This window comes from Pongo abelii, chromosome 6 (assembly GCF_028885655.2).
Source record: "Pongo abelii isolate AG06213 chromosome 6, NHGRI_mPonAbe1-v2.0_pri, whole genome shotgun sequence".
Taxonomy (NCBI): Eukaryota; Metazoa; Chordata; class Mammalia; order Primates; family Hominidae; genus Pongo; species Pongo abelii.
In genome coordinates this window covers 57,303,074-57,329,296 of record NC_071991.2, presented here as the reverse complement: position 1 = coordinate 57,329,296, position 26,223 = coordinate 57,303,074, and the positions used below count along the sequence as shown (strand labels likewise).

At 43.0% G+C, this 26,223-nt stretch overlaps 1 protein-coding gene across 3 annotated transcripts in view; it reads right to left on the bottom strand.

The window, feature by feature from the left end:
- Nucleotides 1-1,254: 1,254 nt before the first annotated feature.
- The window catches only part of JAZF1 (JAZF zinc finger 1), a 354,117-nt gene continuing 329,148 nt past the window's right edge, over nt 1,255-26,223 (bottom strand). For 2 of the 3 annotated variants that reach the window (XM_054558858.2, XM_063725473.1), the window contains exons 4-5: nt 11,355-11,524; nt 1,255-3,647 (exon numbers count right to left, since the gene is read on the bottom strand). In XM_054558858.2, the coding sequence (XP_054414833.1) occupies nt 3,471-3,647; nt 11,355-11,524 (347 nt within the window). In that variant the 3' untranslated portion in view covers nt 1,255-3,470. 3 annotated transcript variants of the gene reach the window in all.

Sequence of the window (26,223 nt, the reverse complement as noted above, 5' to 3'; positions counted from 1 at the left end):
ATAGGTTTTTAATTTTCAGAAAGGGAGCTGCATGTAGAATGAGATCACATGCTTTTATATGTGAAATATTGGTTTTAACAATTAACAGAAGGCATATTTTGCTAATTTTATGACAAAATTTTAGAATAACCTGAATGATTATTTTTAAACTATCTTGAAGTTGTATGTATATATCTAATGGGAAAATGGAACAAGAGATGTCAGTATAATTGTTTTCCTATTAAATGATCTCATAACAGGGGTGTTTGTGGCATAAAAATCACAGAATATATATCAGTATCTTTTTTACATTTTCCTGATGAGAATATAAATTTGAAATATTCTCAGTAAGTGATTAAAAGTACAATACATAAACCCAAACCAAAGTAATGTGTTTCTTCAGTTATGTCTCTGCTGTATAGAACTCTCACTAACATTAAAGAAAGAGGACACATTTTCCAAGATCTGTAATTTCATTGTTGTCAAATTTATTCGTGAAAGTTTTTCATTACTCTAGCATCTTGAACATCTTTTTTTGGTTTGGGCCTTTAAAATATTTCTGAATTGTATTCCCTTTCCCTTTTATAATGTGCGTGTGAATAATTTAAAGTACCAACTTTTGATTTTGCCACTTTTGTAGTTATCAAAATAGTTTACATTTGTTCTGAGCAAACTAGCTATTGAAGATGTTAACCTAATATTTAGACTTGGTGGCATTTTGAGTTGCTATATGTGAACTGTTGCATATCATGTCACTTGTATTTGTTTGTGGAAGCAGAGTTTGTATATTGTTAGAATCCTTTAAAAAGTTTTTTGAGTCTAGGGCAAACCAGTATTAGGCATTCATATGCCAGCTGTTAGGACACAGCAGTCCTAGGAAGCAATAGCTTTGGAGACTCCAAGTTTGAGCTTCCAGATAGGTTATATGACGAGCAGAATATACTTAGGTAAAATATGTTCAACAATGGGAGCATTTTTGTTGGAGTTAATAATTATGGATCATGTTAATCCAAAAGTATCCTTGGAATATTATAGTAGTAGACACTGTTCATCTTACTAGCCTAGAACTTATTTTAAAATAGTTTAAGTCCAAGCTTAATTTGTTATTGATAGAAAAGTAATACAGCCTAATCTAAGCAAAAATGTAAGGGAATAAAGTCTACATGCATCAACTGAACAGCCTTATAGAATGAGGAACTGAATGGATATATTAATTTCCATGGTACACTTGATACTGGTTTTCATAATGGACACTAAGGAAAATAAAGAGCCATATTTATTTTTGGGTCAGAGGCAGTTTATTTTAAATGTGATTTCATTTACATTTATAAGCAGCTTTTCTTGACAGGAATTTTGATTAAATTGCCTTCAGTTCTAAAACCTCTGTTGCTTTCAGACTTAATGTGCTCTGTCCCCAGCAAAACATATGAAAATATAATTTAAAGCACAGTTTTCACAGACACAGTACAATACATTCACTATACACAGTATAACAAAATATTCCCATCCTTACCTGTTTAGTAATACTGTCACAATGAATAAGTAAATAGAAATTGGAATTTATCATTGAAAGCATTGAAAGAAATTTAACATGCACAATGACTATTTTATGACTGTTTAGCTGTTGAACTACTGATCCAGCCTGCAGTTTCTTGCACTAGAAAGAGCGAAGCTAAATAATAATTGCTGGCCTAAAAAATTTTTTTTGGTCAATTGTAGATAGATATGAAGTAGCCAAGTGGGGCCTTCTTATGCACCAACTAGTTGCGTCTCATGTCTGGATCACCCTTTTAAACACAGGATAACACTGTATATTCAGGACCAAGACCACACTTCAGATCTGAGGAAATTTTTAGAGGGCAGTGTTTTTATAAATACTTTGAATCCCTCATAATGAAGGATTTTAGAACTTATGAATATAGAGGTTTGCTCATCTAACGGAACTGTCATCCTTTCAAAATGTCTGAAAATTGAGGAGGGACCCCTGCTTCCCAGTTATATGTGACGTAAGATTTTTCATCAAATGGGAACACGGGAAGAAACTTTTTTATAAGCAATTTGAGTTTGTTTTGTGGGCAGTTAGCTATCTCAGAGCATTTTTTATTGCATAATTAGGCAGCTGGTAAACTCTTGTGTTTAAGGAATAGCACTTGGGAGAAAAGAACACTCAAGGCATGATGGTACTGTCGGTGAGGAAAAACTTAAGGAATGGTCCAGATGTAGGTTACTCTAATAGGTCGTATTAGTCACGCTTTTCTTTGACCACCTGCTGCAAGAAGCACTTAATTGTCAATAAGGCTCATTTTCCTATTTCAGCAAAGTGTTTTATAAAGCTAAACAGCCATTTCCAATGAGAATGCAGACCTCTCTACAATGTGATGAGAAAAGTGCCTTTTAAAAAAAGTAAAAAATGAGCATGAAGAAGAGGCAATAGGGGTCTTAACAAAAATGTTCCTCTTTGAAACGTGCTTAGAATTTTAGTTCTGATTTGCAACCCACAGGTTTGGTAGGGCAGTGGTTGCAAGAATTGGCAACACATAAACATTAAATTGTTGGCAATAGAGAACTACAAAGTGCTTTAAAACTTCATCTGAAGATAAAGATATAACTAAATTTCACACACACACACTTTGCACTTAAGTATTTCAAAGTGTTTTCTAACAGATTTCAGGGAAAAAAGCATTTCACTAAATGGGTATCTTGGTCCGCAGATATCACTAGGCATAAATTGAATCCCTTGTACCCAGCAGGCACTCAATGAATGTGTGTTAAATGAATGAATGAACTGAATAGACTATTTTGTACAAAATGCCATTTATAACACTAAAATGACTAGTAAGTCAGATGGCAAGATTTTCAGCTTTTTAAAGGGCAAAAGGATTTGCAAGATAATATAAAACACAGAAAGCACACCTTTATGTATGTTATTTAAATATGAAAATATTTTTAGCATATTATGTTAAACATTCTTTCTTATTTATATTTCCATTACCTAAAGTCTTTCTACTCACAAATACTAACTCCATTATGTAAGGCATGGTAACCAGTTTGATAATGAAGGTATTATTTTGGTTTTGAACATATGTGAGTTGATGTGTTGAAAACTTCAATCACATTACAATCTTGAAAAAAAATCTCAGTGCCAGCCCCTCCTCCCCCCAGTTGATACCACTGCAATACAATCCAACAATATGCAACATGCCCTCAATTTTATTTTGTTTTGGGGGAAATGTGCTGAAGAACCTAGAGCTTTTTTTGTTTAGCACCTTATATCAAAGTAATGAAAATGGGTATGATGATTACATGTGCAAATGTACAAAATCATTAACTCTACAAAGATACATCATTCCAAAATTACAGAAAAAATTTAAAGCATGCATTTAATTCTTTTTCTTTAAAGGGTTGCTGAATGCTTCCCCTGAAAAAAGGTGGCTGTTTTCAAAATCAGCAACTGCTGGTGAGGATTTCTTGGCACAGTTATGACCAGCATGTTATTGCTGCATCTTCCTGATAATCTCAGCCGACACCGGGGGATGGAAATTGATTGTGTGGTGCCGCAGGCCCTGAGCTGTCTTGTAACTCTTCCCACAGCGACATTTGAATGGTTTGCGGACACGAATCTGTGTTCTGTGACCATTCTTAGCGTGATACTTTATGCCATTCACATTCTGTGGAGAAGACAAAAATATTTATTAGATGGATTCACAGAATGCCTGTCAAACTTCGGAAACCTCAGTTTGGGTCTGGATGGCAGTCCTGGATGGCAGCTGTTTAGAGTGTAGTCTTTTGCAAGGACTCCATTTGGGACCCTTCAAGGACATTCTGGTGTGTCGATCATGGGCTGTATGGATGGTCACACACACAGCTGACTCAAAATTTCAGATGTGCCTCAATTACTCTGAAAATGAAAGTACTGATTTCTTCCAATTTTATATAAAATATATATTTAGGACTTACAGACTGTATAAAGAAAATCCTCTGAATCTTTTCCACTCTAAAGAAAGTTAACAGTGAACAATCCTATACAAATATCCTCAGCATGACCAACAAAATATCTTTCTAAAGAAAAACATCAGGGCATATCTCAAAAGTTTGACATATAGAAATTTTTGATTTGGAAACTCAATTTACAGCTTGCTTCTAGACAACTGTGTTAACAGTTCCCTACCATGCCTTAACCAGAGTTTTTGTCAATTTTCTGCTCTGCACTAAGCCAGTATCTCTGATGCCACTGTGGGAGCTACTTGTTGCCCAAATCTTGTCCCCCCGTACAGTTGTACATGTTTAATAAGCACCTGTAGTCAGACTAGTCCTTACCTTAGGTATTACATTCCAAACATACAATGAACTTTAAAAATTTAAGGTTATATAATGTTAGTCACTAAGATTGGACTTCTTAGCATCTGGATACTAAAGTTATCAAAATGCTTTCTAAATTTCTGTTCGTCGGTTTTGCTAGTTCACCAGCATATTCTATGTAAGACTCCATATTCTATGTAAGAGTCACTCTCTACAGTTTTAACCACCAGTAATCCTCATCCCAATTAAATGGTGAGGAAATGGGCTTGAGGGTGGTAAGTAACTGGTGGAAGATCTAAGAAGGGACGGCAGACGTGTGGTATTTGAGATAGGTCTTAATTTCCAAGTCAGCAATTGCCAGATTAGAGAGTAAGGGAACACAGAAGAGACAGCCTGAAACAAAAAGCACAGATTTTAGGAGAGTGAGCTGTTTCCTAAAATATTACCTAAATCCAGTCCTGCTAGGCCCAGTCCCTTGCCCAACTAAAGGATTCCAACACAATATTGTTCCCACTCTTCATGGGATGCCTTCAAAGAGCTCCCAGAAAACAGCTCCCTGCTGTTGTCTCATGAATATCTAGCACAGTGCCTGGCACATTGTAGATGCTAAGTCTTTGTGAGTGAATGAAGTTACAACAGCACTTCCCAAGTTCATGCCTCACTAGTCTGGAAGAAGGGTTGCTACTAAATATAAACATAAACGTTTGGTGGTTATTACTACTACATTAGAGATGTGCAGTACACATTAATGTTTTTTTAAAAGTCCTTGGAAGAGAACTCTGCTGGACTTTGTTGAACCCAAGGGTGCCAAGTAGCAGTTGGCTATGCTCAGAGTCTGAAGGTTGTCCAGTGATTTGAAGCAGAAGGACAAACACTCTGCCCTGAACGCCTGGCTCCAGGCCTTCTGCACCTCAGCCTTGTCCTTCCAGCATCAATCCTTTCAAACATAAGGTACTTGTCTTGTTAAGAGGCATGTTGGGGGTTTCAGAGCCTGCTGGGGCAAGAAAGGGGAGGGTAGTGGCAGTGGCAGTGGCAGAATCAGACCCACTGAAATGTTAGATGGGTAGATATGCCCTGCCAGTCCCTGGCGGTTCCATCTCCTCTGAGGCCCAGGCACATGAGTGAAGAGGCCAACATGTGTATCCAGCCCAAGAGAGCCTTCAGATGATTCTAGCCCCAACTGGTGTCTTAGAGCAACTGCATGAGACCCCAGGTGAGAACCACCTTGTTGAACCAGGCAGCCCAGAGAACTGTAAAAGATAATTGTTTTAAGCCATGTATTGTGTGTGTAAGACAGACAGAAAGAGAGTGAATGTTAGTTTTATGACCATTAGATAAAGACTTCCAACTTTAATATGGTGGAAAGTATCCTGGGTTACAAATGCTAGAAATGTGCACCTGCCTGCTTAGTAATATCCCGTGTATAGCTCAACAAATATTGAGCACCTAGCAGGGTCCTTTTCCGTGGATGAAAGGCTACTAAAACATTTCATGTCCTTGTTTTCATGGGGAACTTGATGCAGGACAGCTTATTAATAATCCAGCTACCTCTGTGCCCCAGAACCATTCAAACCTTGTCAGAAAATAGAAGAAACCAAAAATAGAAAAGCATTAACCAAGAAACAAAAAGGCACAGCAACTCTTAACAGTATCAGGGCTTAGTGATTCCATTGAGGGCTGAGGTTTTTATAACTAATTCGGCTAAAAAAAAGATTTAAGACCAGAAATTGCTAAAGCCACAGAAGCCAGTCCAATGTGAAGCCAGATCTGTCGTTCACCAAGAGAAGGACAAGCCAGGGCTGAGGGGATTCCGGCAGGCGCTGTGGCCCATTCCCAGCCTGAATGTAAACATTATATTGTGTGTCTGGCATGAGACTGTGAGGAAAACAGCCAACACCACACACACATTAGCTTTATGACTCTGGAAAAATCAGGAAGCACATTTAGAAACATAGGTTATTTCCAGGGTCGGTCAAAGAACCTGCTGTGCCGTCACTCCTTTGTCTTTGCTGCTGTGATTAAAAATGTTGACAAGTGTCAGTGGGTTGCCCTTATCACAGATGTTAGTACAAGGTCAAGTGAGACTCTATTAAGACATTTCCTCCATCCAGCCATTCAGTTATAGGCCACGGGAACGTCCTCTTTACAAGACCAGAGGAGCTCTGAAAAGATCCACCGAAGTTTCTTATTTCATCAGTCCTGAAACAAATTTGATCTTTCAGAAATATTAGTAAAAAAAATAAATAATGGCTGGAAACCTGAAATGCTGAAATTGCTGAAATTCTTTGGTCTTTGAAAAAAATGGAATCAAGCTTCAAAAGGGCAAGGAAAGTTGCTAACATTTATTAAGAGCTTATCATACTGGGTACTTGATGTCAATTGCCTTATTTAATACTTATGTTCTGGGGATGAGAGAATTGACTCCTAGAGAAGGTGAGTGACTTGGCCAAGATCACATGGCTGGTAAATTACAGAACTGGAATAGGAACCCAGGGATCTCCGATTCCATAGTCCACATTTCCTCATTTAGTCTCCTAATGTGCTAGGTACTTGTTAATTAGAACAACCAGCTAGTGGTCTTTGAAAAATCTTACCAGTTGGGAAGAAGGATTGGGATAACAGTCTGGAGAAAACTGTCTTTGAGTTACAATGATGCTCTGACATCAAGCTAGTAAGGGAAGAAAGTGGGAAGGTAGGAGGTAGAAAGGAGGACTTAGGTGGGGGGGTTCCACCATTAGGAACTACCTGTCCCCTCTGATGGAATTAGGCGACAATAGACAGCAGGCGATTTACAGGCTTTTCTAAAAAGTCTACTCCAAATCGAATCATGAAGCCTAAAGTCCAGATGCTGAGCTGGGCCATCCTGTCCTTACCTGTATGGGATCTTTGTTGTCAGTACTCAGGCCTTCATGTGTACAACATGTGACACTTGCCCTAGATAAGCCCAATGGTCAATTACCCAGGGGCCTGGATGTTGTACACAACGGAGAAGATGAAGTTGCTTGGGGATTTGATGAGGAAGAAGAGTAAGAAAACAAATTGGGAATGGTAGTGGTGGTAATGGTGGGGGTTAAAAGTGAAACCACTTGCAGCAGTGTGGACACCCCACCAGCCCCAGAAAGCAGGAGGCCAAGGTGCACACAGTTCCCTACTGGCCACTGCACACAGGGTGTCCAGCAAGTTGGGTGGGGTCTTCAGGAAAAAAAGAATTGCCTCTTCCCTCAGTCATTTAAGTAATATGTTCAGTAGACAATTGCAGAAATTCAGAAAACACAGAAGAGGATAAAAAAGAACAGATACTATCACTGTTAATATTTGAGGTATTTCTTTTCACTATTTTTTCATACACACACACACACACACACACACATTCTCTCTCTCAATACCTTTTTTCCACTTAATGTTACTTTGTGAGCACTCCCTCATCATTAAATGTTTCTCGGTGTTTGAAAATGGGACACTGTATCTGGGTCTGTCTCTGTTACTGAAACAATCAATGTACTCTGCAGCAGAGGACTCCAGAGGAACTTTGAGGGGCGGGGTATTGTTCTGTTTTACATTTCTTAAACAAAACAAAACAAAAAAACTTTAAAAATGCCTTTAATCCTCGCCATTCTAACATAAAAATTATCAAAGGGAAAAAACCTCAAAGCACTTCAACCCATCTTTTAAACCTATCTGCATTATAAGGAAGGGAAGTCCCTCTGTTCCCTGAATTCAGGCGAGCATGAGCAGGGCAAGGGTGGTGGGCTCAGTGGTTGTGGCCTGGAACACCTCTAGGAAGGATACAAAGGAAAGAATCCGCCCATGGCTTTGGGGCTCAGTGGGGAGCCCACATTTCTTCGTTCCCATGGGCTACACCTTGATTCCTTTGCCCTCAGAGCATCTGTCACATCTGAGACCTCTGCTGGGTGCTGAGGAGGGACAGTGAGCTCTGAGGGTTATGGGAGCAGTAAGGGAAATGGCACCTCAATGTAGAAAGAGGATGTGGGGAGGATAAGAACTTGACCTACGAGGGGCAGAGAGGGGAGTCAGTCTGGGAGGTTGGTGAGGGCTCCCAGAGGTGGAGGCACTGGAGCTGTGCTGGAGAAAGGAGCGGAATTAAAGTGAGAGATACTGAGGGAGAGAGGAAGGGACGGGGGACCAGAATATGCCACCCAAACACGCCTCTGCCCTAAGGACTGTTTAGCCGAAGGCAGTTCAGCAGCAGCAGATGCAGGAAGGAGGCTCCCTGCTCTCCCTCTGTGTGCCTCAAAACAGGACACAAATTTACAAAGACCAAAGAAAGCCCACTCCCACTTCTTCCGGGGAGATCAAAGGTTAACCAATGAAGAGGACTTTAGACTCTTATTGGCCTGGAGATGGTACTGAAGGAATCTACATTAACAAACTAATACACTAACAGGACTTTGTCTGCCTTTTTTTTTTTTCTTTTTTCCTTCCACAAGTTGCTGCTTCCAGAGACTCAAAGCCCTTTTCCTTTGTTACTTCTCTAAAAATGTACTTACTGTTCTTTGTTGAAGATGCTGTATAAGCTATGAGAACTGCCCATTCCCTGGGTGTCTTGTCTCCCATGTGTATATGAAATACACATGTTGATAAACTGTTTTTCTCTTGTTAATCTCTCTTTTGTTACAGAGAATCTGTTGCAACTAGAACTTATGATGACTGAGGAAAACATTATTTTTTCTTCTACAAAGGGCAGGGAGCATCCTAGGCTAAAGAGTTAACATGGGAAGGAAATGTGGAGACTTGGCCTTACAGTGGAATCCTTCTCCCAGTCCCTGCTCTGCATGAGGTCTGGGAGTTCGGGACCTCATCTTCTGTCTGATCCGTAAATGCCAATGAAATGGTGAGGACTGTGGATCCTGAGTCAGTGCCCAAGAGACCTGGCTGGCAGAGACTGCTGCCAGCAGCAAGCAGGCAATAAGAAAAGTCTGACTTGCCTTGGGAACAAATGAGGTGGCAGCACTTCTGGATTCTGCCCCAGTCCACAGTACCCAGCTTATCCCACCCTCTTCTCTCCAGTACCCAAGCCAGCAATGATGCAGTGAATAAGATGAAATACTAATCGCACTGGAGCACAGCCCTGCCTTCCAACCAGCAACTTCGGGGCAGAAAGAGTCAGCCGCCGGCTTTGGGATGTAGGAGCAGCTCATCTCCAGTGCCTGATCAGAGGTGTGGTCACAAGCCTGCTATGGCCCTGTGTATCATGACCTGGCATTCTGGCCCAGAAAAGGAAACTCACGCTTCCCTCATGGGATCAGGACCACCAACTGCCACCCATGTTACCTGCCAGTTAATGGGGCTGGAGCCAGCAGCCCCTTCAGCCCAAGGCTCATTAAATTCTCAGTGGCCTTAGATGGGAGAGAACACTCAGAAAAGCCCCCACCAAGCCAGACACAGACAATGGAAGGGGGAGACTGCCAGAAACCCAAGCAAAGGAAAAGTAAAAGACAAAACAGAAATGACAAGGAGGAAAGGATGCAAATAAGAAAAGGGGATGGAGCTAGAGGTGGGAAAGAGGGGATGCCTCCCCTGCACCCTCTGCCCAGAACCCAGGGCGTAGCTTGTATTTCCTTTGTTTTTTGGCGGGTCAGCCCGAGTACAGGTCATTACTTGGCTCCCGCTTTTAACATGGCCGATGTGCAAGACACCCCCGGCCCGGTGCTCGGCCCTGGAGAGCACGCAGCAGGACCGCAGTGGTGGGGAACGGCTGGGGTGAGACGCGGTGGGAACCAGCCCCTTATCTGTACAGATCAAGAAAGAAGGAAAAAGTCTCTTTCTGCAATGAAGTACTGCCCTCTGGAAACATGGGCTTGTCCAACAATCCTGTGGATGTTTTGTATCCCAAGGTAACCCCTGAGCGGCCCTTCCCTCCTCTCCCAACTCCACGCCTCTGACACAGAATGTACAGATGCGTCCTGAGACCTGTTCTGACCCAAATGCAGCGCTCCTCTGCCATCCCTCAGAGGCTTCTCACATCTGCATCCTGGGGAGTTCATTTCAGTTTACACAATGAGCATCTGGACTTTGCATGATGGAATTGTAACGGTACATAGAGAAAGTGAAACCTAGAAATGCTAACTTTGTGATACATTTGTGTGCCATGCTTCTATATCAATAGCTGCTATGAAAAGTACTGAAATAGATTAGTGTTCAGAGACACATATTTAAGAAGGGGCAATACAAGTGCTTATGGTATCTTTTTTTTAAGCTTTAAAAAAAGTCAATCTGCTATCCTATGAGTGAATTAGCATATCATCAAGCATACCAGGTATGTTTCTGATTTTTATACTCCTAGCTCACAGTTGGATGTGAAAGAGCTGCTAACACCTCATGGGGAGGTTTGCAATTTTGTTTTTTAAAATGCCCTCTAGACCCATACTTGACTATTGTGCTGTTTCTCGTTGTTTTGTCCCTGTTCCTTATTAGAAAAGTTAGCACCCCCAGTTGCCCATGACACCCAGGCCTTCAGAGACCTGGGTCAGCAGACAGGCGGCTGAAGCTGAAGTGGGTGGTTTGGTGAGAAAAATATCAAAGACCTTTTTTCTCCTGATCCCCTTTCATGCCAGTGGGTGGAAGGAAGCAAGAACTTCCTCAGCTGGAAGCTAAATACCCTACCACACTCACCAAATGGCTCTGGGAGCCATCTGGGGCTTTTACAACTTCAAAGTGGTCTCCCGTGAGCCACCTGCAGGGCCATCCATTGGGGAAGGTGCTTGGCAAATAAATAGGTTGACATATTTGATATTCTGTTCTGATGGGTCCCCCAATATGACATGAATTTGAAGACTATCAAAGACACGATCCTCCTACAAAAGCTCTCTCTTGACTGCCAAGCTCCCACGTAGGTGAGCAGAGGGGAAAGCCCCGGCAGCAGCAGTGATGGGTGAGCACTGCCCTGAGGGCACCTGTGTGCACACAGGGGTGAGGCCCATACACGCTAATGCAGGAGAGGGGAGTGTCTCCCCCGAGCCCATACGCTCACTTTAAAATCAAGAAAGGGCTGCTGCCTTCCACGAAGCTTGCCCTGTTTCCATGTGGTTATGCCAAGCACGCAGCACCTCTGTTACCTTGTATCTCTTTTTACATCCAGGAACTGGGCAGGCAAAAGGCTTCTCTTCCCCTCCATTCATGCACATGGAGCTGAGGATGGCTTCGGAGCTGATGGCACTCTCTGTGGTCCAGGACTCATCGCTGTCCGACTCCTCATAGTCCACCTCCTCCTCGTCATACTCGCTGCCTGCAGGACAAGAGAAGTGCAAGGACTGTCAGGAGCGCTCATCTCCCCACAGGTTCACCCGGCCACTCCCAGGACAGGAGATGTGGCCATGGCAGAGCAGCGCTGACGGCCCAGGGAGAGGGCACTCCCGGCACCAGGGGACTGCAAACACGGCTATTCCCTTACAACCCCGGGAGCAGGAGCCCTGCGTTCCCACCTAAGAGACCAGGGCAAGGGCTTCCCAACAATTCACGGCTAGGAGTTGGCAGAGCAAGAACATTAACTCGGTTCTATGGCAACCCAGCCTGTGGCTGCAAAGGCACAGGGAAGACTTGCTCTGGGGCCAAAACCAAAAATAAGCAACGATGACAGGCTCCTCATACTCCCCACGCTAGTGCCTGACACTCCCAAATGAGCAGAACCCTGTCCCCTTAGTTTTATGCTTTACTGGCCTAGTAAATGCAAAAGTCTCCAAGGTCGGGGGTTAAGTTTTGGACTTCTAAGACATTTCCACTTCAGTGGAATGAATTTCAGGTCTTTTTCTTTATAGATTTGAGCTGGGAAATTTGGAACTAAAAGAGGGTTACCCTCACGCTAGGGAGCAAGAAGCATAGAAGGCCAGGAGGTCTAAGGATAAATCGCCAGCGGCAGAATGTGGAGTAGCTCCTGGAAGATGAAGCGATCCCCTACACACGCAGTCCTAGGCACCGCATCTGCCCTTCAACTCATGCGACACTTCCTGCTAGGGCTGACCCATTGCAGTCATGCAGCTCAGACAGGAAGCGGGGATTCTCTTTTATTCCTAAGGGTTAAGAGCTCTGCTAAGAATCGAACTGAAATAGACTCTACTGACTTCTGTGCAAGACGGCAGGGATGGAGAACCACTTCAACAGGCAGCCTCTTTTTGCTCTTTTTTAATGAGGCCCAAAGCCATTTATTTGGAGCGTTTGCACAATACAACCCTGAAGGACATAATTCTACCGATCATAAACAGTGTAAAATAATATGTTGACAAGTCCTAATGCATTTACAAGCCCCGTGGAATAAATAGGAATTATAGCACAACATTAATAAGAATTATATGGTAGCAATTACAGTTGTGAAATTCATCCCCCAGGTGTGAGGCTAAATTGCACCAGGGGCCTGCCTGGGTGCTTCAGGGGCTTACTCTGCTACATCAATTATTTCAACACCAAATATTGGCACTTTTATTGGGTTTCATTTTAATAGGCATTCGTAAGATTGTTTGAAGAGCCAGTTGAGCCAGGAACAGGGACGCCGGCATCTGAGCCTAAAAGTTGAAAGGAACCAGGAAGGAAGGGACCTGAAGTTTACTGAGTGCCTGTTATGTTTCAGGCACATTCTATGCATCATCTCATTTAATCCTCCAGTAACCCTATGAGGTGGGGATTACTGTCACTTTTATACACATGAGCAACTGAGCCCTAGTGAGGTTAAAACGCTTATGCATTCTGAATTAGTTATTAAGGGACAGTGTGCTTTTTTCCCTCATTGCTTCCCAGCCCCCAGTGCCAGGCTCTTCTGAGGGGTTCCCTTTTAATCTCCTTTGAGTTGCTGGCTCTTCACCATTTAATACTGAGATGGAATTCAAAGCAGTCTGTTTTGAAGTCTGTTAGAAATTCGCGGGTGGTGCAGAAAAAACAATTTGGCAAACATGAAACTTTGGAGTTAAATGTGGGTTTCAGTAAATTCTGCCCTACTTGGCCATAGCTCCCTAAATAAAGAGAGCCGGTTTGGAAACGCTTGTAGGGCGACACAGGGGTACCACTCGGCCACGCTGCTCGGGGTCTGTCCTGGAGTAAATCTTGAAATCTGTTTTTAAGTAGGGCATTGTTTAAGACATTTTACTCTTAAACAAATACCACATGCTGGCATCCTTTAACTTGCTTGTTAGAAAACTATAAATGCTATTTCGCAAAGCTCCTCCAGCGGGACTTCAGAAAGTTAGAATGACTAATTTATCCATCTAATTGGGCTAATTTGTTAACCTGAATACCAAGAGCCATGAAACATTTAGAACGGGGGAGGGCGGGGCACCTCAGACCAACTGGGGGCTTAATGAAGCCCAACAGAAGAGAAAACTTCAAAACTCCACTGGATTAAAAGCGATCAGCCTGAGGGGTTGAAGCAGCCTACACCGTCTGCGTCTCCGGGGGAAGGCACATGGTATCCAGCCCCAGGCAGGGCAGGAAGGGGCCACGCAGCTTACCCTGCAAGTTGGAACACTTCTGAGAGGGAAAGGTAGTGTGGGCCGACAGGTGTAAGTTGGGACAGTCCCAGGCAAGGTGGGACACACACCACTCGGCAGCAGCTTACCACCAAGTCCCTGGGTGAAACTAGTCATCTCTCTCGGTTGCGACAAGATGGACTTCTGTTTATATACTTAATTTTGTCCTCTAACAGAGAACATCAGCACAGACCTGGGTTCATGCCTTTGCTTTCATTAGCTGAAGGACAAACCACTTGGCTTTTATTTTCTCTTTCATGAAATAGGCACAAGTCTCTTCCTTGCGGGTTGAATTTAAGGATCAGAATGTGTGTGTATAGAATACCTGGGATAGGAGGACCTCCATAGAGTATGCGCTGAAAACATGGAAGGCAGTGTAAGCAATGCTATCTTTGTAATCATATTACATATTCCATATAAAATAAGATGATCTTTAGAAAGGCCTGTCGTGAAACCAAACAAGATAATTCCAAAAGGGTTGGGAATCCCTACCAGAAAAAACACAAGAGAGACTCCAGGACCAGACAGGCCCCATCTGCTTTAAGCTCAGACAAAGTGCAAAGCACACTCCAGCCCCCACCTCCACGAGGCTAGAGGCCAGGAGGGAGTGCAGCTGGGGCTCAGAGCACTGTGAGCCCAGGCAAGTGACACCACCTCTCTGAGCTTCAAATTGCTCATCTGTAAAACGGGCGAATGCCTGTACGCACTAAGGCTGTTGTGAAGAATAACTGAGATCCCATTTTTAGGACTCTGGACAATGCCTGGCCCATGGTAGGCATTAGAGTAGTACATGATAAGAAAACAAACAATGCTATGTGAGCTGTTTATCTCATCTACTGTTGCCTTGCTCTCTCTTGAGAACAGTCCCCTTTTTAAACCAGAGGAACATGCTGGGGTTCTAGTACAGCTTTTCTTATTGCACCCCAAATGCTCCCCTTTTATTAACCAGGTGTCCACAGCACCAGGCGGCAGCCAGAGGGCCTGGGGCAGGCAGCGTAGGGGCTGCGGGACTCGAGTCACAGGCGCTCAGATGCTGGCACCCATTCGCGCCCCTGACAGGGCGTGGGGTGTCCTGCAGAAAACTTTTGAGCCCAAAACACAACCGCTGTTAGTCTCCTTTCAAACATTTTGGAACTCTAGAAAGAAATACCCTAAAACTAAGTCACCAAAGCCGCTGGGCCAGCCTCTGTCCTCTGCTTTATCCATTTCCTCATGTCTTCCCACAAGAGGAAAATAAATCCCAAGCTCGTTCATTCATCTTCAATTGCTGCTTCAGCTGCTATCTCTCAACACTCACTGCAGAATGAACAAATACCCAGCAGTCTCCACACCTTTGCTAGGGAACTCCTTCCCCATTCCTGGAAAGCAGGAGGTAGCAAAGCTGCTTCTCCTAGCAACACCCTCCCAAGCTTTTACTCCTGCACTTCAATTAATAAAAAATCATAAGCCTGCCCCGACTATGAATGTATGTGAATATTTTTATTATAAATATATATGTACTAATATATTATTGCAAAAACCACATATGCAAAGAAGCAAAAAGGGTAGGGATAAAATAAGAATAAATATCTTAATACAGGAATTAATAGTTTTAATAAATTTTTTATAAGTAGGTATAAAGATTTAATACCCCCTTCTCGCACCTCACTTTGAGCCCACTGCCCTGCATGCCAGCTGGGGCTCCAACGGGGCACATCACAGTCTGCACTGAGGCTATCAGGTTGAAATGAGGCTCTGGGCTACTCTAGGGGAAAATGAGGGGACCTCAAGGATGAATACATTCATTTATTCACATGGCAAACTTTTACCCAACACCTGTCATAAGTAGAGTTGGTGGTCATTAGGTCCTGTCTAAACTCCACCCTATAAGCCAAAGGAGAGGTGCCGGGTGCCCCGCCAGGAGACAGAAGATCATAAGGAAATGAAATGATGTTCTTGTTCTGTGCCTCGCACCATCCTGAGACAACAAATGTTAATTTCCACACAATTTTCGAAACAACCAAAAATAATATAAAGTATTTCCTCTGTGTAGAAGACAGGGGAAAAAACAACCATGTGTATGTATAGTTATAAGCAGCTGGGGCAGGACAGGTCTTTGGAGTGTGAGAGTCACAGAAAGAATCTATCCCTTTGGGGCCCAGAGTGGGCATCTGTGTAGACACTGGCAGGTGTCTTCAAGGCCACCCTCTTAGGAAGCTCTGCTGGGGAACTCTGGACTAGGGGGTCAGAATGTTTCAATTCACTTCAGAATGAACAATACAGACCACTGGATCCCATGCTCATCTTGGTGTCTCAGAAGTTAGTGACTAGGGCTGGGCGCAGTGGCTCACGCCTGTAATCCCAGCACTTTGGGAGGCTGAGGTGGGTGGATCATGAGGTCAGGAGTTCGAGACCAGCCTGGCCAACATGGTGAAACCCCGTCTCTACTAAAAAATACAAAAATTAGCTGAGCGTGGAGGTCCGAGCCTGTAATCCCAGCTACTCAGGAGGCTGAGGCAGGAGAATCGCTTGAACCCGGGAGGCAGAGGTTGCAAGGGGCCAAGATGGCGCCATTGCACTTCAGCCTGGGCAACAGGGCGAGACTCTGTCTCAAAAAAAAAAAAAACAAAAAAAAAAAAACAGAAAGAAAAGAAAAAGAAAACGAAATTTAAAAAAATGTTAAGTGACTGGCCCACAGTCACACAGTGGTCTGCAGCCTGTTCATGGGGGCTTCCCTTCTCCAGGTCTACCTCATGCAGGATTCTAAGCAGGAAAAGATCACGCTGTGGCCTGCACCCATTCACATTCCCTCTCTTCTCCCTCTCTCCTCTACCCCACCTTTTCCAGCCCTAAATCGCAGGATGCTTCAAGGGAAAGGGACAAGGTGCTAAAAAACAAAACAGACAAAACCTGTTATGTGCCAACCACCCCTCCCCATACGTTCCTGTTTGGGGGTCCAGAGGAACTCACCACTACCACAAAGCTCTCTAGCTTTGTTCATCCTACGTACCTACTACTTCATAACTTCTAAGCTACATCTCCCCATTTCTTCCCTCCACCCCATAATCACTGTTTTATTCCCTATCTCTGTATATTTGACATTTTCCACATATAAGTGAGATCATGCACTATTTTTCTTTCTGTGTCTGGCTTATTTCACTTAGCATAATGTCCTTCAGGCTCATCTATGTTGTGGCAAATAGCTGGATCTCCTTTTTGTAAGGCTGAATAGTGTGTATATACACACACACACACATACACACACACACACACAGATTCTTGGTGCATTCATCCACCAACGGACAAGTTGGTTGTTTCCAATTCTTGTCTACTGTAATGCTGGGAGAATATGAGAGTGCAGACATCTTCCTGAGGTGATGATCTCATTTTCTCTGGGTATATATCCAGAAGAGGGATTGTTGGGTCATATGGTAGCTCTATGTTGCTAACACTTGTTATTACTTGTCTTTTTTGATCAGAGCTGTCTGAATGGGTGTGCTCTTTTAAGTGCTAGCTCATGGTGGTTTTGATTTGCATTTCTCTGATGCTTAGTGATGAGCACCTTTTCATATCCTGTTGGCCATTTTTATGTTTTCTTTGGAAAAATGTCTATCCAGGTCCTTTGCCCACTTTTTAATCAAGTTATTTGTTTTTCTGCTATTGAGTTGTATGAGTACTTTGTAAATTTTGGCTGTTAACCCCTTATCAGATATATGGTTTGCAAATATTTTCCCCAATCCATAGGTTGCTATTTCATCTTACTGTTTCCTTTGCTGTGCAGAAGCTTTTTAGTTTGATGTAGTCTCATTTGTTTTTTATTTTTATTTTTTTGAGATGGAGTTTCACTCTTGTTGCCCAGGCTGGAGTACAATGGCGTGATCTCGGCTCACCACAACCTCCACCTCCTGGGTTCAAGCAATTTTCCTGCCTCCCAAGTAGCTGGGATTACAGGCATGTACCACCACAGGCATGCACCACCACGCCTGGCTTATTTTTTTTATTTTTTATTTTTAGTAGAGACGGGGTTTCTCCATGTTGGTCAGGCTGGTCTCGAACTCCCAACCTCAGGTGATCCACCCGCCTCAGCGTCCCACAGTGCTAGGATTACAGGTATGAGCCACCATGCCCAGCTATGCAGTCTCATTTATTTATTTTTGTTTTTGTAGATTGAACTTCTGGTGTGATATCCAAAAAATTCATTGACAAGGCTAATGTCAAGTTGCTTTTCCCCCCACGTTCTCCTGTTCTCTAAGAGTTTTACAGCTTCAGGTCTTATATCCATTTGGAGTTGATTTGTGTGTATGGTGTAACATAAGGGACCAATTTCATTCAAGTCTATGTAGAAACCCAGTTTTCCTAGCACCATTTACTGAAGAGATTATCTTTTTCCCATTGTGTTCCCTTTGTGCCCTTGTCAAAAAGTACTTGAATACATGTGGGCTCTCTCTTCTGTTCCATTGGTCTATGTGGCTTTCATCACAGTACTATACTGTTTTGATTATCTTTGCTTTATAATATAATTTTTATTTTGAGATGGAGTCTTGCACTGTTGCCCAGGCTGGAATGCAGTGGTGTAACATCAGTTCACTGCAACCTCCGCTTCCTAGGTTCAAGTGACTCTCCTGCCTCAACCTCTTGAGTAGCTGGGATTATAGGCACCAGCCACCATGCCCAGCTAATTTTTGTATTTTTTGTGGAGACAGGGTTTTGCTATGTTGGCCAGGGTGGTCTCGAACTCCTGACCTCAGGTGATCCACCCGTCTCAGCCTCCCAAAGTCCTGGGATTACAGGCATGAGCCACCGTGCCCAGCCTATAATTTTAAAGCAGGAACCGTGATGTCTCCAACTTTACTTTTTCTTTCTTAGGATCACTTTGGTTATTTAGGGTCTTTGTGGTTCTACATCAATTTTAGGGTTGTTTTTACTGTTTCTGTGAAGGATGCCATTAGGATTCTGATAAGGATTGCACTGATTCCATATGTCACTTTGGGTAGTGTGGACATTTTAAGAACATTCATTCTTCTGATCCATGAGCAAGGGATATTTTTCATTTATTTGTGTCTTCTTCAATTTCCTTCATCAATGTTTTAGTTTTCAGTGTACAAATCTTTCACCTCCTCATTAAATTTATTCCTTTTTTTGATGTGATCATAAATGGGATTGTTGTCTTGATTTCTTTTTCAGCTAGGTTGTTATTTGTGTATGGACATGCTACTGATTTTTGTATATTGATAATGTATCCTGCAACCTTACTGAATTCATCTTCCTCTGTACTTAAAAATAAAAATCAGTTGGATCAGATTTGTAATTTTGATGAAACCATTCTCTATTAGAGGAGAATGCTCTCAGAGATCCACCTTTCAAAAGGACACAAGGTTTAAGGACACAAAGGATCCACTGGCTGTGACACTGGGTGAGTGCGACAGTAGGGTGGAAAGTCAGCCCAGAAATCTCTTTTACTGGGATGGTTAATTGTTTCTGCTGATGCTCCGGCTGAAGTGCCACGGTTTTGAGGCCCTATTATTTTTTAACAAACAAATGGGCAGATTGTAGGAATGTGTACATGTCATGGCAGCCAAAATGCCTGTTTTTTGATTTGGCCTCCTTTTGCTCTAAGCCATTAGCTCCTTAAATTCTGGCACTTGCCTTTATACCCAAACCTACCTGTGCTTACTTTTTTTTTTATTTTAGTAAAAATTCTAGCTGCCTAAGAATGGGCAAATTTTGTTTTACACGTGCATTTAACCAGAGAAACATCTTTGCCATTTAGGCTGGAGGTGCCACCTATGAACCTGGCCCTAGGAGAGGTGCTTTCCACATCACCAGCCTTTGTCTCCCCAACTGATCAGAGGGGAAAGCTGGGGTGCGGGAGGGTAACGGATGTGTCACCTGGCTAGCAACAGGCCCATCAGGTCTTCGGTTTCAAAATTTGTGTTCGTTTTTAAATTGAATATCCCCTGTGTGACAGGGAGAACAGACGTGACAAAGCAAGGCCCTGGAGACGGGCTGCAGGGAGAGGAAAAACGAACACAACGCATGGAGTCGCTCAAAATCACACGTGGCGTGCAGTGTGTGAGCAGGTGGGAGCAGTGGACTAAGCCTCGTGACAGCCAGTGATGGGACCCTGCCACACAGGTGGTTGTGGTCCAGTCTTCCAAAGGCAAGGGACAAGAGCTGTCTTTGTAAGGCTCTCTGTAGTCTCAAATATGATTAATCAATTTTAAAATGACGTTCGCTAATGTTAGAGTTTCTGCAAGAAAATGTAATTTAACCTGGCACGGTCACATATAAAAATTGGCTGCCACTCATCTTTCTTGGGTTGAGTTTTCTATTTTCATACTCCATGGTTTCATAACCACTGTGGTGGGAGCCTGGGGCAGGCAGGACAGCAGCCGAGAGGGCCCTCAAGAGCTCATTTCAGCATTTCAGTTGGGGAAATGAGCAAAACCAAGGTAGGACCCTGTGATAAGACAAATATATTCCACAGGATGGCCGGGGAGCTTCTACTGGTTGTTGGCAAAGGAGGTAAAAATCAGTGTTAGTTTCATGAATCACATGAAGAAACTGAGGTGGCCTGGAACTCTTACACACACACGCACACATACACACACACCCCTACACCTCTTCCTGGCCGCCCACCTACACGGAGCCCACATCGCCATCCAGGGGCCCCACTGGGTGCTTCTGCCACGTTTGCTCTCTCACTGGCCACAAGAAGATTTCCAATCTTGCCCACTCTCCTCGAACCTCTGCCCGCACTTCCCTTTGCTGACCACCTTACTCCATGGAGATGGCCCAACTCTGTTTTACTACCTAAAGAGTTCTCATTCTTCGTAGTCATAAACATAAAATAGTGACATACAGATAAAAGTCAACCTTTTCCAGAAACCTAATATGCCACATTTTTCTTATAATGCATATCATTAATATTCATGTAAAAGTGATAATTGCAGTGACAGCAAATTAAAACTTTCCTGGGGTATCAAATTCTGGCAAATACATTAGCAAAGAGTTGCTTTTCTGTCTTATAGATTTATCATGATAAATTAGCTTTAATTGGTACTGACCCACTTTATAGGAGCTGAAGCAACAAGTCTAAATGAACTGGCAACAAGTGATTACAATGAAAGACACATTAATGGCTCTGGGACCATGGGCCATGCCTGGAAAATTCTTGACCTCTTTGTTCCTGGGCCTTAGCTCATTACTGGAACGTCATTCTCCCCTGTCTCCTCCTTAACTATGGAATTGATTCTGGTTCTCCAAGCCAGAAGTAATACTTCCATAGGACTTTACACTTTCTAATGAATTGCCAGCCCGGTGTTGGATTCATCTCTGGTATTTGGAGTTCTTGGTCATTCTTTGTGATTACCTCATAGTTCCCAGGACACTACTGGAACCACAAGGAGCCACTGGACATGTTTGTTGAATGAACAAATGAGTGAATCGAGTTCAGAGGGGAAGGAGGACCCAAGATGACACAGCTTCAACTCTTGACCCCCTCTAATCTTTTTTAAAAAATTACATTATTTCACTTGCCTGCTTAAACCCTCCAGTGGCTTCTCACAGCAAAGAGCAGCCCTGGGCCTCATCATGACCTTTTTCTTTATCAAGGTTTCTTTATCAAGGCATCTTTCAGCTCTGAAGGACCATTTTTTTTTTTTTTTTTTTTTTTTTTTACTTAGGAACTATTTGTACTTGGTTGAATGATAAACTTTTACAACTATAAATCTAACAAACATTTCTAAATCTTTAGATAGTATTAAATAATAATACATCGGAATGTAATTTTTAAAATAATTTTTTTTTTGAGACGGAGTTTCACTCTTGTTGCCCAGTCTGGAGTGCAATGGCGCGATCTCGGCTCACTGCAACTTCCGCCTCCCGGGTTCAAATTATTCTTCTGCCTCAGCCTCCTGAGTAGCTGGGATTACAGGCACCCGCCACCATGCCTGACTAGTTTTTGTATTTTTAGTACAGACAGGGTTTCACCATGTTGGTCAGGCTGGTCTTGAACCCCTAACCTTAGGTGATCCACCCGCCTCAGCCTCCCAAAGTGTTGGGATTACAGGTGTGAGCCACCAAGCCCAGCCTAAAATAAAATGTTCTAATACATTTAAATATTGATTACAAACACACTCAAATTTGACATATTTCAACAAAATCATGCCAACTTTACTATGTAAGTTTTAAAAGATCTTAAAAATACACAAATCAAGGCTGGGCATGGTGGTTCACACCTGTAATCCCAGCACTTTGGGAGGCTGAGGTGGGAGGATCATCTGAAGGCAGAAGTTTGAAACCAGCCTGGGCAATGTAGTGGCACCCCATCTCTATCAAATAAAAATTAAAAAATTAGCTGGGTGTGGTGGTGTACACCTGTTGTCCCAGCTACTCAGGAGGCTGAGGCGGGAAATGAGCAAAACCAGGACAGAACCCTGTGATAAGTTCAGGAAGATCACTTGAGCCCAGGAAGTTGAGGCTGCAGTGAGTGGTGATGGCATCACTGTACTCTGACGAGGAAAGACCTTGTCTCCTAAAAAATAAAAAAATGCAAACCAAAAAACGAATCACACCAATGATCACAATGACTATCAAGCCTAAATTTAGCCTATTACACAGTTGGTTCTAAAGAGCTGAATTATTTTATCATAATTTCCACACTTAGCTTTGACCTTACTGGGTCACAAGAATCTGGTGAGACCTAAAAGACAGAGGAACTGACCTCGGGCCAGTGGAGGGTGTGTGTTCTGAGTTATGGACCCACACTGATGTCTGGGGGTTCTGAGTTATGGACCCACACTGATGCCTGGGGGTTCTGAGTTATGGACCCACACTGGTGCCTGGGGGTTCTGAGTTATGGACCCACACTGGTGCCTGGGGGTTCTGAGTTATGGACCCACACTGGTGCCTGGGGGTTCTGAGTTATGGACCCACACTGGTGCCTGGGGGTTCTGAGTTATGGACCCACACTGGTGCCTGGGGGTTCTGAGTTATGGACCCACACTGGTGCCTGGGGGTTCTGAGTTATGGACCCACACTGGTGCCTGGGGGTTCTGAGTTATGGACCCACACTGGTGCCTGGGGGTTCTGAGTTATGGACCCACACTGATGCCCCTCCTCCCGGAAGAATTTCATTATATTACAGCAGGTTTTTGTTCAATGTTGTTTTGTTGTAACATTGATGAGAAAAAATAAATTGATTCCCAGCAGGGGCCACTGTGTATATGGAGTCTGCTGGTTCTCCCCTCATCTGTGTGGATTTTCTCAGGGTCCTCTGGTTTCTTGCCACATCCAGGGCTGTGCATGTGAGGTTCACTGGTGTGTCTGCGTGGTCCCATGTGAGTGAGCATGTGGGTGGCTCTGCGACGCGAGGGTTCCCTGTCCAGAGTTGGTTCTTGCCTTGTGCCCTGAGCTGCCATGATAGGCTCTTGCTACCCGAGACCCTGAACTGAAATAAGTGGGTTAGAAAATGAGTGGATACTCATTGGTTTCAAAGAACTTATTTATTTCTGCTTTAATTTCATTATTTACCCAGTAGTCATTCAGGAGCAGGTTGTTCAGTTTCCATGTAGTTGTGTGGTTTTGAGTGAGTTTCTTAATCCTGAGTTCTAGCTTGATTGCACTGTGGTGTGAGAGACAGTTTGTTGTGATTTCTGTTCTTTTACATTTGCTGAGCAGTATTTTACTACGAATTATGTGGTCAATTTTAGAATAAGTTCGATGAGGTGCTGAGAAGAATGTATATTCTGTTGATTTGGGGTGGAGAGTTCTGTAGTTGTCTATTATGTCCACTTGGTCCAGAGCTGAGTTCAAGTCCTGAATATCCTTGTTAATTTTCTGTCTTGTTGATCTAATACTGACAGTGGGGTGTTAAAGTCTCCCACTGTTATTGTGTGGGAGTTTAAGACTCTTTGTAGGTCTCTAAGGACCTGCTTTATGAATCTGGGTGCTCCTGTATTGGGTGCATATATATTTAGTATAGTTAGCTCTTCTTGTTGCATGTATCCCTTTACCATTATGTAATGCCCTTCTTTGTCTTTTTTGATCTTTGTTGGTTTAAAGTCTGTTTTACCAGAGACTAGGATTCCAACCCCTGATTTTCTTTACTTTCCATTTGTTCGGTAAATATTCCTCCATCCCTTTATTTTGAGCCTATGTGTGTTTTTGCACATGAGATGGTCTCCCGAATACAATACACCAATGGGTCTTGTCTCTTTATCCAATTTGCTAGTCTGAGTCTTTTAATTGGGGCATTCAGCCTGTTTATATTTAAGGTTAATATTGTTATGTATGAATTTGATCCTGTCATTATGTTGCTAGCTGGTTATTTTGCTTGTTTGTTGATGCAGTTTCTTCATAGTATCTATGGTCTTTACAATTTGGCATGTTTTTGCAGTGGCTGGTAATAGTTTTTCCTTCCTATATTTAGTGCTTCCTTCAGGAGCTCTTGTAAGGCAGGCCTGGTGGTGACAAAATCTCTCAGCATTTGCTTGTCTGTAAAGGATGTTATTTCTCCTTTGCTTATGAAGCTTAGTTTGGCTGGATATGAAATTCTGGGCTGAAAATTCCTTTCTTTAAGAATGTTGAATATTGGCCCCCACTCTCTTCTGCCTTGTATGGTTTCTGCAGAGAGTTCCACTGTTAGTCTGATGGGCTTCCCTTTGTGGGTAACCCAACCTTTCTCTCTGTCTGCCTTTAACATTTTTTCCTTCCTTTCAACCTTGGTGAATCTGACGATTATGTGTCTTGGGGTTGCTCTTCTCAAGGAGTATCTTCGTGGTATTCTCTGTATTTCCTGAATTTGAATGTTGGCCTGTCTTGCTAGGTTGGGGAAGTCCTCCTGGATAATATCCTGAAGAGTGTTTTCCAACTTGGTTCCATTCTCCCCTTCACTTTCAGGTACACCAATCAAACATAGGTTTGGTCATTTCACATAGTCCCATATTTCTGGGAGGGTTTGTTTGTTCCTTTTCATTCTTTTTTCTCTAATCTTGTCTTCACGCTTTATTTCATTAAGTTGATCTTCATTCCCTAACATCCTTTCTTCCGCTTGATCGATTTAGCTATTGATACTTGTGTCAATGAGAACAAAGACACACAATGTATCAGAATCTCTGGGACACAGCTAAAGCAGTGTTTAGAGGGAAATTCATAGTACTAAATGCCCACAAGAGAAAGCAGGAAAGATCTGAAATCGACACCCTAACATCACAATTAAAAGAACTAGAGAAGCAAGAGCAAACACATTCAAAAGCTAGCAGAAGACAAGAAACAACTAAGATCAGAGCACAACTGAAGGAGATAGAGATACAAAAAACCCTTCAAAAAATCAATGAATCCAGGAGCTGGTTTTTTGAAAAAATTAAAAAATAGACCGCTAGCCAAACTAATAAAGAAGAAAAGAGAGAAGAATCAAATAGACACAATAAAAAATGATGAAGAGAATATCACCACTGATTCCACAGAAATACTTCTATGTAAATAAACTAGAAAATCTAGAAGAAATGGATAAATTCCTGGATGCATACCCCCTTCCAAGACTAAAACAGGAAGAAGTCGAATCCCTGAATAGACCAATAACAAGTTCTGAAATTGAGACAGTAATTAATAGCCTACCAACCAAAAAAAGCCCAGGACCAGACGGATTCACAGCTGAATTCTACCACAGGTACAAAGAGGATCTGGTACCATTGCTTCTGAAACGATTCCAAACAACAGAAAAAGAGGGACTCCTCCCTAACTCATTTTATGAGGCCAGCATCATCCTGATACCAAAAACTGGCAGAGACACAACAAAAAAAGAAAATTTCAGGCCAATGTCCCTGTTGAACATCGATGCGAAAATCCTCAATAAAATACTGGCAAACCGAATCCAGCAGCACATCAAAAAGCTTATCTACCATGATCAAGTTGGCTTCATCCCTGGGATGCAAGTGTGTCTGGAATTGGTGGGTTCTTGGTCTCACTGACTTCAAGAATGAAGCCGCGGACCCTCACGGTGAGTGTTACAGTTCTTAAAGGTGGCGTGTCCGGAGTTTGTTCCTTCTGATGTTCGGATGTGTTCAGATTTTCTTCCTTCTGGTGGGTTCATGGTCTCGCTGGCTCAGCAGTGAAGCTGTGGACCTTCGCAGTGAGTGTTACAGCTCTTAAGGCGGTGCATCTGGAGTTATTTGTTCCTTCCGGTGGGTTCGTGGTCTCGCTGGCTTCAGGAGTGAAGCTGCAGACCTTTGCAGTGTTACAGCTCATAAAGGCAGTGTGGACCCAAAGAGTAAGCAGCAGGAAGATTTATTGCAAAGAGCGAAAGAACAAAGCTTCCACAGTGTGGAAGGGGACCTGAGCCGGTTGCCACTGCTGGCTGGGGCAGCCTGCTTTTATTCTCTTATCTGGCACCACTCACATCCTGCTGATTGGTCCATTTTACAGAGAGCTGATTGGTCTGTTTTACAGAGAGCTGATTGGTCCGTTTTGACAGGGTGCTGATTGGTGCGTT